This window comes from Dermochelys coriacea, chromosome 26 (assembly GCF_009764565.3).
Source record: "Dermochelys coriacea isolate rDerCor1 chromosome 26, rDerCor1.pri.v4, whole genome shotgun sequence".
NCBI lineage: Eukaryota > Metazoa > Chordata > Testudines > Dermochelyidae > Dermochelys > Dermochelys coriacea.
Genome location: NC_050093.1, coordinates 13,103,405 through 13,122,077, shown reverse-complemented (window position 1 = coordinate 13,122,077; position 18,673 = coordinate 13,103,405). Strand labels below are relative to the sequence as shown.

Below are 18,673 nucleotides of genomic sequence, written 5' to 3'. Positions count from 1 at the left end.
GGGGGCAATCCATAACCTTGCTCCACAGTGACCAGGAAAACACTTTTCCTTTTAACCCTTTCATTCTCGGTGGAATGGGGTGATTGGCTGCAGATTCAGAAATGTGGGTCATCCCTGATCTCCTTGGGGCAGGGACTGTCTTTTTGTTCTGTGTGCATGCAGCACCTAGTGCAGTGGAGTCCTGGTTCATGACTAGAGCTCCTGGGCACCATGATATACAGATGATAATAATAATGATCTCTAATGACTGCAAGGCAGAAACTGCTCACGACCGTGAGAGTTCTGTAGCTCCCCTGAAAGAGGTAAAGGGTTGGGGAGGGGATCGTCTGGCCAAGAATAACTGAGCTCGTGGCTGAGTGAAGGGAGAAGGGCTTTGGAGCCGATATTTAAGATTTTAGTAGCGCTGGGATGCTTCATTCCTGTCAAAGGTTAATTTTTCCATGCTCTGTGTGGAGACCTGCAACTCCTTTCTAGTCACAAGTTGTCCCCAGTCGTCAGCCCATTACCAGCCCTCTGAAAATTGGAGGCACTCATCCCAGGTTTCTCATCTGGCATCTGTCTGTCCCTGTCTGTGACTCAAGGCAGCTTGAATCTGGTTGGGCTAATTATCCCCTTGCCAGCCCTCCCTCCCTGATCTGTATAGACATGCAGATGAGGCTGCAAATGCTTCCGTAACCCTTTGAGTCCTGCTGCAGTGTGCAGCCAAGAGCCATCGCCCCGAAGACTTGCTTCGCTTTGGGTCTGGACTGGTCTTTCACTTGCCACAGACTCGGACCCTTGAACGCTGTTAGTGACCCTAAGCCAATCATCACTAACTTATTATATGAATTACGGTAATGTCTAGTGGTCCCGATCAGTTTTGGGGCCCTATTCTGTGGCTTGCAGTCTAAAAAGAAAAGACAGACCAAGGGTGGGAGAAAGGAAGTCTTATTTCCATTGAGACAGACCTTTGGCTCTGAGGCAGTTGCCCAAGCTCACCTAGGAAGCATGTGGCATTTGCCAGTTGGGCTCCAAAAGGCCTGGATCACTTGATGATTCCCTGTTCTGTTCATTCCCTCTGGGGCACTGAGCTAGATGGACTTTTGGTCTGACCCAGTATGGCCGTTCTTATGTTCTGCAAATACTCAGGGCCTGGTTTTGTGTTGCCCTTCTCCCAGGGTTTACAGCAGACAATTCAGGAGTGAAACACTGCCTAATCAGAGATGGTAGCCCTTTGCACTCCCTTTGGCCTGGCGTTAATGACATGTACCAAGTTTGGAATCTTAGAGATGCCCATTTCAGGCATGTTTCAGAGTAGCAGCCGTGTTCGTCTGTATCCGCAAAAAGAACAGGAGGACTTGTGGCACCTTAGAGACTGACAAATTTATTTGCGCATGAGCTTTCGTGAGCTACAGCTCACTTCATCGGATGTAACCCTGTTGAACTCAGCTGCGTTCCTCGCAGGAGTAAGTGTTTTCAGCCCTAGACAGTTCCCCGCTGCTGGAGAGGGCGCGTGTCCAAGCCATTCAGAACTGGCGCTACAAGCTCAGTGATTTAACGTAGCTGCATGGACGGGGCAAGAAGCAGCCTCCTCTGAAACTTCTCATGCTGCCGACTTCCATTAATTTGCACAAGTAATCGATGTCTTGTTAACGGCTCATTACCGACACTGAAAAACGTGGTAAAAACTTCCATTCAACATTGGGGAAAACAGGCAAATTATACTGAAGATGGTGAAGGGAGAAACTGACCAGGTTTAAAATTACAGCTTGGAAAACAACTGCATTGGAAACCCACCCTGTGCTGATCACCCATTTTTAGATCTGCAGATAAAGCAGTCAAGAGGTTAATCCCCTCCCCCCCAGCCGCTGATGAAATCTCCCTTTTGCAGGGTTTAATTTCATCCCTGAATCTTATTTGTTCTCCTTTCTTCGTTGCCACACAAGCGTTTTACCAGTTTTGTGTCTCCTCCCTCATAAAGCCTTCCCTTAGAATGCCAGATTGCTCCTTTGGCTAGACTGTCCGTGAGAGAAATATATTCTTTTCTATTAATGAGAGGCGATTGCAGGCTTGAAGCTCTCTACTGTATTTCTCTCTCTGCTGCTCTGAGCACCTAATCTCTTCCTTGGGCTAGCTTGTGTGGGAAAAGATTTACCCTTTCAGGAAGAAAGGGCTTTGAGAGTATCAAAGACTTCAGAGTGGAGGGGGATGAAGGTTCATTATTTGATATCTATAACTAACCCACACAAACCTTTAAAGGGCTGCTGTCAAGGTAGAAATAATTGCCAGACAACTAGTGATTGAGTGCCTTGGTGTTTCTTGTTTTGTTTTGTACTCAACTTGAGATGCTTTTAAAAGGAGTCTGAATCTTTCTGAGGTGCTCAGTAGGTTCTGAAAATTGGGATGCCTTTAAAGGTATCTGATGTTGGGTGCTTAACATTGCTAGTCACTCCCCTCCCTTCCCCAATCTTGGCCAATTTTTTAAAGTGCAAATCTGTTTGGCAAAGTGGTGGACAAACAGCACCTGATCCCTCATCTGATCTCCCCGTCCCCTGGGTGTACTGGAGTGAGAACTGCTCGCTCTAGTGCCAGGAACAGGTGGCTTTTCATTGTGACAGTCCTGCCTGCCTGCTAGCCCAGTGAGCCAGCCTAGCTCTGGGGGCTCAATTCTCCTCCTGGTGCATCGGCAGCAGTTTGCCGAGTGCAGTCATTCCACTTATGGCAGCGCAGCTGTAAAACTGTGCCTAAGGCCCACGGAACCCATATCGCTAGTGACAATGTGCAAGGCGGAAAGACACCCGGGAGACATCGTCAAAACCATCCAGGTCATTGGGACTTAAGCACTTCAATTGCTTGAGTATTTTTGAAAAGTTCACTCCCTCCCCCCTCCGCCGGAGTCTCAGAGCCATTGTGAGTTTGCAGAGCTGGCAGGTTGGGGGAGCAGAGGGGATGCCCCTCCAGATCCTTTTTACTTGCAAACTGACCTACATCGTAGACTCCAGGAACCCACCTTGCCACTTACACTGAATTGCTTTTCAGAGTAGCTCTGCGCTTTGTGGGCCTAAACTTCCCAGTCTCCTGCGCCATGTGCTGCCACTTACCTCCATGGCAAACTGGGTGTAAAGTGCTACCAGGGGTGTCGGAGTAAGGCTACATCTGCACTCGCAGTGCTGCAGCCGACGGCAGGTGTTCTTCCATCGCTGTAGCAAATCCACCTCTGCGAGAGATAGGAACTGGGTCGACGGAAGGATTCTGTACCACTGTCAGGAGATTCAAGCTCTGGTGTGAATCTCTCTCTGTGCCAAACGCTGTTGGGATTAGAGAGAATCTCGTTTAAAGCACTAATGATTTAAAAAAAAAGTTACTAAATTTGTCAGCCCTCCTGAGAGCCTGCTGGATGTTATTTCTTTAGGCTTGGGTCTTTTTGCAGGCACTTGTGCAGAAGGGGGACTCGAATGCCCTTGCCAGGGCAGCCCTGAATCTGCTGCTTACTAGCTTGCGCGAGTGGTTTGAGTTGCCAATGTGAAGCTAGCTATGAAATCTCATTGGCTGAGGCTGATGTATTGGAGGGGTCTCCACTGGCCTCTGCCTGCACAGCTGCTAAGGAGCAGTACTTTGCTCTTGCTTTCCTCCTGGCCCGGCTCTTGGTGTCTGCTTGGAACTCTAGGGAGCGTGTTTAGAGGGGGTGCCGCAGGGGGATGTTGGTGTTTGGGGCGAAGGAGGATGGGTCAGTGGTGAGAGTGTTAGTTTACCCATTGGGGCACTAGCCTCAGAAGATGCAGGGTTAATTCCCTGCTCTGCCACAGACTCTTTATATGACCTTATCCAAGTCACGTAGTCCCTCTGTGCTACAGTTGCCCATCTGTAAAATGGGATAATAGCTCTGCCCTCTCTCCTAGGGGTGTTGAGGATACATACATTAAAAACTGTGAGGTGTTGAGCTACTCTGGTAATGGGGGGCCAGGTCAGGATTGTAGCTAGCTAGATCCTTACCTGTCTACTGAACTGGAGCAGGACCTGATGAGCCTTGTAGTCTTGGTTTCTTGAACTGCTGTGTTAAGGAAAAGGCCACTGCTGTCTGCTCTGTTTTGATGGCATGGGCTCCTGAGGCAGATGCTGCTACAGCCCTCAGCTGTGCGGACTCTGGGTACCCCCATCCCATTGCTTAGATGGCTCCTTGCCCCCGGGAGTGCTGCATAGGACCCTTCCTTGGTGGAGGATATGTTCCTGCCCCCACCGAGTCGCTCTCTCCAACTTGCAACCTACTGGGGGTTTGGTCTGCTCGCGGCTCTCTTGGTGTCCCCACAGGCCTGCACAAGATCGGCCTCCTCAGCAGCTCCAGGCAGGATCAGCCTCTCTGCCTCACCTCTGACATCTCCTGCAGCTGTCCTCTGCCTGTGTACACCCCCTGCAGAGGGGACCTATCCCCTCATTCTTCTGCCTGCTGAATCCCTCCCTCCCTCCTTTTTTGCTGCTGACGTCCCTGGCTAATGTAGAACGATGCTCAGCCCGCAAGTGCAAGGGCTGTTACCATGCCTATAGTGAAGATATTTCAAATGTAGGCTGTGATGTTATCAGCTAAAAATGACTTTGCAGAAAATCGGTGTGTGTGTGTAAACAATAGAATGTGTCACTCCAGAATAAAATGCAGTGATGTCTTTCTTTCTGTCTTTCTTTCAACTATATTTGCTTAATTAAGTCTCTCTGGATATTAGCAGCCCAGGTCAGTGGGATGAACGAAAGCATCTGAATGCTTCCTGTGGTTTGAGCCTTTTGTGCTAATGCATCTCATTGGGACAGATTCCCAGAGCCAAGTGGCTAGCGAAGATCTTTGCTTGGAAGAGCTGGACGGCATATATAGGGTGAATACTGTGTTCTTTGCCTCTCTTGATTGCATAGGGACACAGGGATTGCCATTTTGGATCAGACCCATGGTTCAGCTAGTCCAGTATCCTGTCTCTGATGTTGGCTAGCATCAGATGCTTCATAGGAAGGCAACCTGCTTTACCTGAGGCTCTTCCCAATCCCCAACAGAAATTTGATTTAAACCCTGAAGCGTGCGGTTTCACTCTGTTAGCGCTAACCATTCTAACTCTGGATATTCTCTTTGTCCACACAAACATCCGGTCCCTCTTTGAATTTTGCTAAATTCTTGGCCTTTGTGACGTCCTGTGACAGTGAGTTCCACAGGTTAATTTCACAGAGTGAAAACTGTTTTTTCCGTTTTTCCGGTATGAACTGGCCACCTTTTCAATTTAGTTGAATACATCGCCTTGTTCGTTTGTGTACTTTTATCATGTCCCCGCTGACTGGTGGTGATCTGGGCACTGCTTGAACTGCAAGGAGACTACGTCCCATGAGATTTTCCTTGATGATGATCATGTCTCCTCTTATTCATCTCCTGCAAACCATCCCAGTCATTTCATTCTCTCCTCCTATGAGAGTTTTCCTAGGCTCCTCCGGGTGGATGTGAGCTTCACAGTTGGCTCAAGACTGGTTCCAAGAGGGATGGAGGGGGGCTGATAGCACAGAGGTAGCTTGTACACAAAGCCGGGATGAGGGATGGGAACCCAGTGGCTGGACAATGTGCTACTAGCGCTGACGGATGTTACCCTGGATGGCTGGCAGTTGGAAAGCAGCAACAGTGCTGGTGGGGGATGGGCAGCCGATTCTGATCCCAGTTAATTGATGCCACTCCACTGATTTAGACTGTGCTACTTAGTATTTATGTTAACCTGCTTGAGCTCTGAATCTGGCCCACGTATTCCTACTCTGGATTGACACCACCTAGCTGTCTGGGGTCTGAACCTGGCCGGCCAACTCTTGCGTTGCTCGCAGGTGGGGTGGATGAACGGTTTAATCGGCGGTGGTTTATATCGCTGCGTGTAAAGACAAGGAACACCGCAGAAATGAATTGCGCCCCTGGAAGTTGGCTTCCGACCCACCCACCTGCCCTGCTGCAACTGCAAAGGGGTCACACGTGGTCAGATGCACTGTCCTCTCTGATGCCTTTCTGTGCAGAGTCCCACGCTGGTTGCCTTCAAAAATGGGGTCTAACCCTAGATGAGCCATTTCTTCAGCTGTGGCAGGACAGTTCATCAGTATCCCTAACGTTAAGCTTGATTTAAGCTTGATATAAGCGGCTCAGTTCAGACCTCTGCCTACAGAGAGCCATTTGCCTTGGCTGAGGTGGAGGCATAGATGGAGAGCATGGTCTCGTGCCCCCAATACTAATACGTGGGGGAGTGCTGTCCCCATCAGGTGTTTGTCCTGTGGGGCTGGGTTGCGCTGTCAGGGAGCGTCTCTGCCTGGGCTTGATGCTGCATTGTTATGCCATGTCATTGCGAATTGATGCAACTCCCACGGCAAGTTGCACAACCAGCGTTGTGCAATGTTACAACAACCAAAATAATAATAGCCATAGACAGCTTTCACCCACAGATATCCCAAGTGCTTTATAGGTTTTCACCACACAGGCCTTGCAACCCTGTGTCAGTATAGGCATAGACCGGGGGTGGGGTGGGAGTAATTTGACCAAGGGTCACCCACCAAGTCAGTGGCAGAGCTGGGAATATGTCCAGGAATCCTGGCTCCCTTTCACCTGCTCTACCTACTGTCACATGCTGCCTTTTGGTGAACTGCTTTCAGGATTCCACTGTGGATGACACACCCTTGGATTTTGGGATCGAGTTAGAGCTGACTGCAGTGCTATGGAGGAATTTCCTCTGCTGCTGTCCTTGGTCCATCGGATGGGACAGATGCCTTAGTGAGATGCTGTCTGCCGCAGGGGAGTGTGTTCAGTGGCCGGCCCGCTGCTTGAAGAACCAGCAATGAGCTAGCACTTCTGTCTCACTTCCTTTACCCTCTCGGGGGAGATGCAGCAGCTCTCTGCCCCGATAGTGCTACAGGGGACAGGAATACAAGGGAAACTACCAGGAAGTTTCAGGGAGCTGAGTGCAGTGGCCCCAGCTGGTCTGTACGCTGTGGGAAATCTTGCTGACATAGAAAGGCTGTGTGTGGTTAGGGTGCCAGGCTGTCACATGAAAGACCAGGGTTCTAGTCCCGGTTCTGCCACCAACCTAGGGCAAGTCACTTCCTCTGTCTGTGGCTCTGTGAAAAGCGTGAGTGGAGGGCTTGAGAAAGGTGCCACGGGGTCTGTAACAAGCCTGCCAGGGCTTCCCCATGTTAGCCTGTGGCCGTCACAGGGCTCTCCACGAACACAGCCTCTCCTGCAGCCAGCATCAGGCTGTGATACAGAGGGACAAATGCCGCCTGCTGAATCCCACCCCACTGCCTGCTGCACCTGGGTACTCCCAGGAAGGTTTCCCCATCTAAGCGCTGATCCTGTTGGACTTAATTGAGCCCAGCCAGAGGAGGGATATGGCCATGTGAGAAGCTGGGCGCTGTGGGGTAGAACGCTGAGTTGCCACTCAAGCATATGGGGCAAAGGGGTTTAAACGTTAAACGTTTGTAGCTAGCCCCTTTGCCTGTGATGAGCCGAGCCGGTCCCTTGGATCCGGTCTGCCCAGAACTTTGGGGGAAGTTCTGATCAGGATCCACACGCTATCTACATGAGTGCAGCCACTCAAGGGCCGTATATGTCTCTCTATCCCTTCATGTGTCCATGACCCTGGACCTCCTAGGAGCAACCAGCCTTGCATGCCACAAAGGGCAAGCTTGCCGGAGTTGGGCACAACTGGATGAGTGGTACCTGCAGCCCTGCCCGGGTACAATAGGCTGAAACCTCTGCCTTAATTTGCCTGCTTTGCAGAAGCCCTGTGTTCTTTCAGAGAGGGTAAACCTTGTGCCAGCCGTAATGGATCTTTAGGAGCTGAAGTGGGGACATTGGTCAATGCATGCTCTTTCTTTGCCTCTCATTCCAAAGGGAGAGGGGGCTTTTCAGCTGCGGGTGTATTGTGAAGCGCTCCTAGAGAAAGGGAATAGCTTTTTGTTTGGGAGGTCGTTATTGATTAGGGGGAAAAGGTGAAGCCCGGCTACTTTTGGGATCACAGCAGGATGATCTCTGGCCTGCTCCCAAAGAAACACTCCCTTCCCAAGAGACACGGTGCCCGCTGACCCATTCACCACCATCCATTTTCACTGTTATTGCCCTACAGCCTTTGTCATTCTAATGAGAGTGGCTTGGCTATGCTGAGAGGCTGGTTAATGGTAAACTCCCTGGTCAGCACGCAGAAGCCTTGGGAACACAGAGGGCCATGCAGCTGGCCAAAGAGGAACCTAAGGATTGCCACGCTGGCTCAGACCTGTGTTCACCTGTTATCTGGTATCTTGTCTCTGACAGGAGCCAGCACCAGCTTCTTCAGAGAAAGGTGCAAGAGACCCTGCATCAGGCAGTGAAGGGATAACCTGCCTGCAGGGAAGGATTTTTCCTGGCCAGTAGTAGTTAGACCTTGGCTTATGCCCTGCTGCATGGGGTTTATAGCCCTACCAGATTAGTTGGTTCTGTTTAGTCCATGCTGTTGTAACTGTGGATGCTTTTGTTATCCATATAAATGCACAGTCCTTTTAAGGACCTTGTTAAGCTCTTGCCCTCCGTAAGCTCATGTGGCAGTGAGTTCCACAGGTTTACTAGGCAATGTTTGTATGGATTCAGGTCCTTTTAAAATGAATGGGTTTTCAGTGCATATGGCTCAATGGAGGGGCAGATTTTACATCCAAGCAAGAACTACTTGTCCTTTAGTCTGATCAATTCTGACCTGGGAGGGGCAGAGATCCTTGCTCTTGACCTACATTCTGGGCACTCAGAGTGCAGGCAGAGGGGCAAATACAGCTTGGAAAGTCTCTTGAAACATGCCTGGCCTTCCCCTGTAACTAGGGCCAGGGCTAACCTTCTTGGGGTGAGACCAAACAGAGCAGTGGTTAGAGACAAACCCTTGGTACCAACACCCCCGAAACTTTGGTGAAGCAGGGTATGACAGATTCCAGATCTGAATTTCACAGCATGCTCCTAACCCTGTAATAGACTGTTCTGAACCCTCCAGATCCTTGTGCCCTCACATGTAGGGGCACTTGCAATCCAGATTTTGCTCCGTGTTTTTGGGATCCTCTTATGTAATAGGGGCTCTCAGGCGCACTGTGTCACGCAAAGCAAAGCAGCCGCTAGCAGATATGTGATATTATTTAAATTACCATAGTACTTAGGAGTCCCAGTTATGGACCAGGGCCCCGTTGTGCCAGGCACTGTATAAACACACCCTCTCTAACTACAGTAGGTCTGCCTCCCATTTGCTTCAATAGGAATTGCACCTGCATGTGCAAAAGATACATATAAACTTGTGTTCTGTTGACTGCAGATGGTATTGCTGCAGAGTTCAACCCGCAAACAATTCCTTCAGCTTTATCGAGGACGATACAAGCCTGGGCAAATATTATGAGTCTGGGCATGTTGTTTTTGCTTGTGCATTTTTTTAATACAATGCAATGTATTTAACATCTGCTGTTTATACAGAACCACCAGTGCACAGAATTACTTATGCACAGTGGGTAGGAACAATACGGCATTCTCTGAGTCAGGCATTATGTTGATGCATGCAAATGCACACAAACATAGGTGCTGTCCGGGTGCTCCTAGGAAGTTCCTGCTGCAGCCTTCTGCCTGGATGTGGGCCCAAAACCGATCCCCCCTGATCCAGACACCTACAAACCTTGCATCTAGATCTGAGTTGTTAATAGTCGGACGACATGCCTATAACAGGTTGAACTAGTACCCAGGATCTGGACTTCCCAGAGCTTTGGGGAAGATCTGCAGTCACCCTTGCAGGCTCAGTCCCCTCTCTTGTTTGGAGACCTGCTGTGGATAGCGTGGTGGTTGGGTCTGTGCCCCCAGCATGCTTGACTCAGCCTGTCAGCTTTTGATATGCCTGCCAAAGCTCTGAGCCGAACACTTCAGAAATGGCAGCTTTTCATGAAAACCCTGTGAGTTCCCATGTGGTTTTGATCTCCAAGCACGAACCCTCCCTAGACTCCTGGCCGGCCCAGGGCTGCGATCTGCATCAGTAGTGACCCCTAAAAAGTTTTGTGTGGCTTTGAGTGATGAAACTTTCACCGAGCCATCGCCTGAATTCAATCCTTGTGTGTGTCCAGAGGTGTGAGACTACTAACGTTCAGCGCTTATGGCCTCTTTTGATTTGAGCCTCTCCAAGAACTTTACAAAGGTGAGTCAATGTTACAGACTAGAGACCGAGGCACAGGGAGGGGAGGTAACTTGTGCACCAAATCAATGGCCAAGCTGGGGGAGGAACTCCGATCCCATGACTCACATGCTGGTGCAGTGAATAGTGTTCTGTGCAGGGTGAAATGTAACTTAACGTGCCCCTTCTGGAGATGAGTGGCTCTTCCATCACGTTACCAAATCTGCTCAGTTTCAAGCCGATTTGTATTATGGTAGTTCCCTAACCAAGATCAGGGGCCTGTTGCGCTGGACACTGCGGAGACACTGGGTAGGAGACAGTTCTGCCTGGAAGAGCTTGCACTCTAAAGAGACAAAACAGACAAAGGGTGGGGGAAAGGAAGTGTCCTTGTCCACATTTTACAAGTGGGGACCTGAAATCCAAAGAGATTAAGGGCTTGTCTACATTTACAGCGCTGCAGCTGTGCCGCTGTAGTGCTTACTGAAGACGCTACCTTTACCAATGGGAAGTCGCTCAGCAACGTTGTTATTCCAACAGAAGCTGGTATTGCAGACCAAGCCTAAGTGACTTGCCCAAGGAGTCTGAGCCTCTGGTGTCCTGACTTCCAGGTCAGTGTCTTGGTTGCCAAGCTGGCCTTCCTCTCTGGAAAGGGTGATTTAAAAGCCCGCTCTGGGTGCCTTCACTTAGAGGAATCTGTTCTGCAGGCATTGGCTGGATGGGTTGTGTGCATTGTGAGGAGTGACTCTGGTGATAGGAGCTAGTGGCTGACTAAAACAATCCCCATGGGCTAGGGTGGTTCAGAGGACTCCTTTTCCCCAGGGCCCTACGCGTGTTCGGATGCAGAGCGTCTTGAGGAGCAGGTGAAGCAGAGCCCAGTGGCTGCAAAGTTCAGGGAAAGAAAAACCACCCACAGTGGCTCAGTGCCCTTTTCTGTTCTTCGTGTGGCCGGGCGTGAGCTGGAACTGTCTGGTGCCCAGGCCAGCTGACCTCTCGCCAGCGCTCTGATGGCTTTGTGCTGCTGCTCTGTCACACTTACACGGGGCCTTTCGTCCTTGGCTTCCCAAAGCCCTTTACCAGACCCACAATGAATGTCTCTGACCTCCCTTTGCGTGAGTCTTGGGACGACCTTAGTCTGTTCAAGGACGTCAGCAGCTTAAATCTGAGCCTGGGGTCGCCATCCCTTTTGCTCTGTTCCCAATCATCGCAGTCGGCCATAGTAGTAAATCGTCGATGGTGAGTGCTGTTTCCCCCTTTGCTCAAGAAATGGTAGGCAGGGAGCGGCTCTGAAGAAGGAGGGGTTAGTACTAGACCCACTTCCCTCCCAGAGTCAGGACTCCTGGGTTGTACCCACAGCTCGGAGAGGGAAGTGTGTGTGCTGGTTAGAGCAGGGGATGCAGGAGTCCTGGATTCTACTCCTGGGAGGGAAGAGGTACTCGAGGGTTATAGTGGGGAGGGGAGACAGTCAGGACTTCGGGGTTCTGTCCCCCATGCTCTAACCACTGGAACCCCTCCCATTCCAGAACTGAGAATAGTACCCAGGAGTCCTGACTCTCAGCTGCCCTATGCTAAACCCCGGAAAACGCTCTTGATAACCAGCTCTCTAGATTGCAGGGAACAAATAATACCCTGTGGATGGCTGACATTTCTACTGTAAAGGGCCCTTTATCCTAAACTCTCAACTTGCCAGCAAACTTCACAAAGCTACAGGGATCACGTCAGTTACCAGCAAAATGTAGCCACTCATTTATTGGGGCAGCGCGGTCTCGTGTTTAGAGCAGATGACTGGTTCAGGACTCCTGGATTCTACTCCAGAGTCTGGAGTGGTGTCTAGTGATTAGATTTCAGAGTAGCAGCCGTGTTAGTCTGTACTGGCAAAAAGAAAAGGAGTACTTGTGGCACCTTAGAGACTAACAAATGTATTTGAGCATAAGCTTTTGTGAGCTACTGCTCACTTCATCGGATGTATTCAATGGTGATGGGGACTGGGGGTCGGGTCTCCTGATTTCTGTCCTGAGCTATGCCACTCACCTTCCTACTTAGGCAAAGTCACTTCTCTGTGTGTCAGTTTTCCTCATCTGCAAAATGGGTGGAATACCTACTCTGTTAGGTCTGTTGTAAAGTGAGGTGTTTATCAAGTGCTTTGAGACTGTTCTGTGGATTTGTTCTCCTGGTTCGTTGCCTGCTCTCATATTGGCTATGGGACAGATGTGAAGACTAAAGTCTCTATTTCATCCATTTTCAATTTCCCAGCTCACCCAGGAAAAATCCCCTCTGTTCCAGAAACAGCTGCATGTTCTCTCCAGGCTCAGAACCTCTTGATGCCTCTACTTCTTCCTCTGGTCAGCTCACTGTAAAATGATGTTCCAGAAACCTGTAGTTTCTAATGATAGCAGTGGAGCAGGATTTCTACAAACTTACGTTCCCAAATGTTGCTGGCATACTGTCTAATGGAGAAAATACAAGCCCAGGGTAACCAGTGAATGGTTTACAGAGCCTTCCAGCACTCCTCAGACATTTGTAGATTAAGCCTGCAACGGACCATTAGAGGATCTAGTCTGGCCTCCTAGATAACACAGGCCATAGAATTTCACCTAGTTATCGCTGTACTGAGCCCAGTAACTTGTGTTTGGCTAAAGCAAATCTTCCAATAAGGCACCCAGGCTTAAGAAGGAGAATCCACCACTTGCCTTGGTAGAGTGTTCCACTGTTAGAAATTATGCCTTATTTCTAATTTGGCTGGCTTCAACTTCCAGCCATTGCAGCTTATTCTGCCTTTCTCATCTAGATTAAAGAGCCCTTTAACATCTGGTATTTTTTTGCCCACTGAGGTACTTATACGCCCTAAGTCACCGCTTGATCATCTTCTTTATTAGATTGGGCTCTCTGAGTCTCGCACTGTAGGGCATTTTCTCCAGCCATCTGATCATTTGTGTGGCTCTTCTCTGCACCCTTTCCAGTTTTCCAACTTCCTTTTGAAAATGTGGCCACTGGAACTTGTCACAGTTTGCCAGTATTGCTCAATGGTTTGGAGCCAGCCAGGGTAGCTGGCAAGAGGAATATGTTCCTGTCAGAAGCCTGTGTGAAATGAATTTGGTGGGTCAGGTTTCTCCAAGAGTCCAAGGACTGAGTGAGAGCCGTGGACACTAAACTCTCTTTGTGATCTGGGGGTCAGGGGTGAGGCTTGGTGGCTGGCCAGGCTGACACAGACACACATACACGTGACTATCTGTGTAGTATCAGTTCTGTTGATATGCAGGGAGGACCGAGTTTCCAGGACTGTTGATCTTGTAAACTTCATGAGCACAAAATTCCTATCCAGTTGTATTTGTTTTTGTTTTTTAAACCCTCTCCCCTTCTCATGCACCCACAAGTCAAGGAGCATTAGTGCCATTCCAGGAACCTGCCAGCTCCGGAAATGTGCTATAAACACCCAACGCCGCCCCCCCCCACCATCACTATCTTAGGCATCAGCCAGAGCTGTCAGCAAGGGCCCCCAGGGACGGTTGCTTGAGGCTATGTCTACACTGCAATTAGACACCCATGGCTTGCCCAGGTCAGCTGAGTCGGGCTAAGGGGCTGTTTAATTGTTGTGTAGTCATTTGGGACTCAGCTGAACCCTCCCATCTTGCAGGGTCCTAGAGCTCCAGTCGCAGCCTAATATTCTACACTGCATGAACCCTTTAGTGTGTCAGTTTCCAGTTTCCACCAGCTGCTCCCCAGTTGCCAGCATTGGCGCTGTGGCTAGAGGGATACACTGGGATAAATTCACTTCCGGTCGCTCCAGTAAATTGAGTTAGAAATCCAGTTTCTGAGCCCAAACATCCTCACGATTCCGGGGTGTTTTTGGCCTCATGTAGCGTTAAGCGGAGCCTCAGACACCCTCCAAAGTGGCCACGGTTGGAGTCCAGCTTGCGGAGACACAGCGGGGTTCCCCCAGCTTTGTGTTGGTGTCTGCAAAGCAAGCCATGATCAAGAGCTTTTATGAAGTCTCCATCGGCCTTTGTTGTTGCCAAAGTGGTGGTGGGACCAGAGGGATGCCATTTTCCAAGATGACAGAAGGGAGGGTGAGACTGTTTTCCACCAGGACATGGGGTGTGAGGGATTTAGCGTTGCCCAGAAAGCAGCTGACAGCGGCTGAAAGAGGGAAATGGCCCGGCCAGCTGGAGGATGCACATCCCCTCAGCGTGCAAAGCTTCCACATACAGTCCCTTCCCTGGGCCTGTCTAAATTCCCTTCTCTCAGGGCATAGTCACTTCCCCAGTGTTGGGTGAGGATGGGGGTGGGGAGACTCGGGCCTGCCCACTACTCCAGGCTCCACCCCAGGGACCTTTTTAAGTATAGCAGCCTAGAGTGGGAATTAAAGAGCAGTTGACATTTACCACCCTAGGGGTGAATTCCCCGCTCATCCCCAGGCCTCTCTGGGTCAGGGAAGGGTAAATTCACTTCCTTGAACCCGGGGGACCTGCTCTGAAAGTCCTGGAGGCAGGGAAAGTTGTTACAAGGAATGGGGGAGACCAGAGGCATAGCCACCCAGTGCTTTGCATTTACAAGGGTCTTTAGGTAGCCTGGTATCAGCTCGGAAGCATTAGTGGTGTTGAGCCATTCGCAGACGTGACACTTGTCAAGGGTACCCAACCTGGCTGTAGATTTGAAGGTGCTAATGTGTCTGATTAGAGCCTAATGGTGATTAAACCCGGTAAATATTGTTTCTGTAATCTAGCAAAGAGGAAGAACTTTCCATAGCCACAGACCGGGCACACGAAGGCTACCAGGTAGTGTACATGGAGACGCTTTGGGGATGAAGTCATTGGGTACAGAGATGATTCCCCCACAGGCATAGTGCAGTCTGCGTGATGCAATGGGTTTGTACAGGACTTGGACATCTTTTATTCTGCTTTCCTGTAATCAGGGGGTCTGGATGGAATCTGCAGTCATTGGTATCCACACTGCCTAGGTGAGAGGCAGCATATCCTAGTGGGTAGGGCACTGGCTTGAGAGTCGAGGTTCTAATCCTGGCTCCGTCGCTGATTTATTGTGTGACCTTGGGCAAGTCGCTTCCCCATCTGTGCCTCAGTTTCCCCCATCTTTAAAGTGGGGGTGATGATACTGACCTGCCTTCGAGGTCTGTGGATGAAAAGCCTTGTGGAAGGATGACGTAGATTCTCCATTTTTATTGTTTTTAATCATTTTGATGGATAATATCAATGTGTATTTTAAAGCATTTTTTTCGATTGTCAAGTCCTATTTTCCCAGTTGCTCAAAGTTATGGGTTTTGAGCATTTTTTAACATTTTATTTTTAGCTATTTAAATGTTCACAGTTGTGGGAAATTACGGGTTGGGTGGGGTCAGACATGATTTATTTAACGAAAGTTGAGGTTGAGATTAAAAAAAGTTAAAGCTTTATAATTGTTGAAATACAAATGGTCAACATCCCGTATCAGAATGCACAAAGCAAATAGTCTGAAATCAAACTGAGTCCTCGTTTTCCTTTGCTTGTTTTGCACATTTTGATGGTCAGCAATAGGAATATTTTGTCATGGGTATATGTGTGCACGGGGAAATAGATGTTTACCTGCATTTATTGATAACAATCGAGTCCTTTCAAGCCTAACTGTGTGTGGGGAGGAGGAGGAGGCAGAGGCGGAGGCAGAGGCGGAGAGATGAAGCAAAATTGTCCAAAGTGCAAGCTCCTTTGTACAGCACCTAGCGCAGTGGGGTCCTAGTCTGTGACTGGGGCCCCTAGATGCCATGGTGATACAAATAAATACTAATAAAGGGTGACTGGATCAGAACAGGGTGTATAACACAGAAGCTCCTGGCTCCCAGACCTGTGATCAGTCCACTGGGCCACACTTCCCCTTAGTGAGTTGCATTTTGAGCTCTTTTGGGCATGGGAACCTGTCATTTTCATGTGTAAATTCCCATCACTCTCTAAGCCATATATTAAAACCTTTTAATTAAAAAAAATTAATTAGGGAGATCTATGGATAAAAATGTGCTAGACAGAAGGGCCAAATATTGCGGGCATTTATATACCACACCGATGAGTCGGGGGAGGGTGAATGGCTAGATAACTATTGTTATGAACTCTGCTGTAGATTGCAGAAGGGTAAATCCAGAGTGACTCCGCTGGACTGGCCGTTATCAAACAGGAATGAAGTCAGGCTTTCTAAATTCTGCTCTTGGTTACCTAGAGTTGGATGGAGGGGTGCCTAGTGGTTAGAGCACTGGACTGGGACTCGAGCGACCTGGGTTTTAATCACAGTTTTACTCTGGCCTGCTGGTGACCTTGGACAAGTCACTGCACTGCCCCATACCTCAGTTTCCCCATCTGTAAAACGGAGACCATGATACTCACCGCCTTTGTAAAGTGCTTTGAGATCTACCAATGGAATGTGCGATAGAACAGCTGGGGATGATGATTATTAAGATGCTGTAAATCTGGAGTGACTCCAGTGGTGTGGACAACATTAGATCAGTGTTAGCGAGGACAGAATCAGAACTTATAAACAAAGTCTCTGATACTCACGTAACTGGAGTCAGAATTTGGTTCATTGCTTTTCTTGGGCTCTTTACACTGCCTCCGGCTGTTGGGATGAACGCAGAAGGAGCTATGCTCCTATGCTTTCCTGCTGCTTCTCAGCAGCGGTGTAAATCCGAGTAACTCCAATGGAGTTAGCCAGGTGTAAAACTGATTTAAGCAGGTGCCCACCCTTGCTGGGCCAGACCCTCAGCTGGTTCAAATGAAAACAAGCTCTTTAGAAATCTGCAACAGCTACCCGACTGTCTTTTGTAGCTGGCTTGGGTGGGGAGGGAGTGAGAGAGCTGCCTGGTGCTTCGTGTGACCTGAAAGAAGTCGATACGGTCGAATTGCTAGCAGAAAAACCACATCCCTCTCTTCCTCCTCCTCTCCACACGCACGCGTGCGCGTACACACACACACACACACAAACACACACGGCGAAGCCTGCAAGGATTGGCTCGCCCGCCCCCTCGCTGAGGCGGGCAGGGGAGTGGGCATGCATATCACGTCCACAGTGTTTGTTTCTTCGGGGTGGGGGGGGGGAAGCGAGCCGGAGCTCAGCGGTATGATAATGACTCTAGCGTCTGGCAGAAAGAAAAAAAGCCCCTGAATGCACCAGGGTGTCTGTAACCGAGCTTAAAGGAGAATGAAGCAAGATGGCTGCCGGGTAGTGTTGGATTCTCGCTGGAACTGACGAGGGCTGGGGGGGGATTTTTGTGTGGGGGTGGGAGATCGCTGGCAAGCTGTGAGAGGAGAGAAAATTAAAAGCAGAACAAGGTAAATATAGGCTCTGCCTTGTGTTTTGTTTCAATGGCCTTTGAATGCGAGAGTTGCCCTCCCCCAATCCAAGGGAATTTGATAGGGATTTTGTAATAGATCATGGGTGTTTAAATAACACACAACATGCCCCCCCTTTCTGCATGCAATTTCCTGGTAGCAGGAGAACTGTGGTAGCTTGGCCTGAACTGCATTGTATTTTGACCTTTTTTTTTTTTTTTTTTTAAATTGCTCTTGCAGGTGGAAGTCAGGGACAATAAAGAAGGTGGGACGCAGGAGCAAGTGCTGGCGACAAAGGTAACTTTTTTTTTGTCTTGTTTAAAGACTGAGTACAAAGCATGGAAGGGAATCTGCGGTGGGGGGTGGAATTGGCCAACCACTAGTGATAGCGAAGCATGTGTTGCGGTATTTAAAAACCCAGGCATCTCCAGCTTTACCCCTGCTGAATTACAGATGCCTCTTCATCCAGGCATTTGCTGTTATTATTTTAAGCTGTAATGTTTTTGCAAGGGGGGAAGGAATCACTGCATTTCAGCATCTCCTCTCCTCTTGTGGTACAGAAGCAAAAATAAATAAATATTGCCACAATCCCCTCTTCCCCCTTGTCTTTACGGGGAGCAGCAGCCTTTCCCCTCTCTCTCCTAGATCTGCTGAGTTCAGTCATAGGGTTGGTGAGATTAACAAGAGAGACTAGATTCCCCCACTTTGAGCAGGCATGACATCACCCTGATGTAACCATGATGACGGCAGCTGTCATACCTCACTAGGGTGGACCCAGAGTGTCTGTCTGAGCTGCCGTGACCCAAAACCGCAACTTGGTTTCTCTGCTTCTGGGGAAAAACGCAATTACGAAGAAGAGGGGGAAGGCAAGGTTTCTTAGGTTTTGTCACTTGAGGTTTAAGGCCAGTTTCCACTCCGTGTTATGCTGATGTCAACCCAGCTGAAATCAGTAGGGTTACTCTAGATTTAGACCTGGTCCTTTACTCCGCTGCAGATCTGATGCCTGTGCCTTGGGAAAATACCCAGGAGTAGCTCACCGTGGGCGTTGCTATGGGGACAAAGTTTGGAGCGTGGCACTGCAGCTTGCCTCGACGCTAATGCTCCGGGAATATGAGATGGGGGAAGAGGGAGGCTAAGAGGGAAGGTGAGTGAGCTGATTTCATTAGCGGTTTCAGGAGCGTTACCTTGCAGGACTGAGGCTGGGTCTACACTAGAAAATTAGGTTGGTTTAACTCCATCGGT

The 18,673-nt window shown here is 49.4% G+C and overlaps 1 protein-coding gene across 6 annotated transcripts in view; it reads left to right on the top strand.

Moving 5' to 3' along the window:
- The window catches only part of TET3 (tet methylcytosine dioxygenase 3), a 161,964-nt gene that overhangs the window by 17,192 nt on the left and 126,099 nt on the right, over positions 1 to 18,673 (top strand). For 3 of the 6 annotated variants that reach the window (XM_043503189.1, XM_043503188.1, XM_038384727.2), the window contains one exon: positions 17,672 to 17,728. In XM_043503189.1, the coding sequence (XP_043359124.1) occupies positions 17,672 to 17,728 (57 nt within the window). Of the gene's footprint in view, positions 1 to 17,101; positions 17,432 to 17,671; positions 17,729 to 18,425; positions 18,576 to 18,673 lie in introns of those variants that run through there. The other 3 variants (XM_043503193.1, XM_043503192.1, XM_043503190.1) reach the window with 3 other exon arrangements.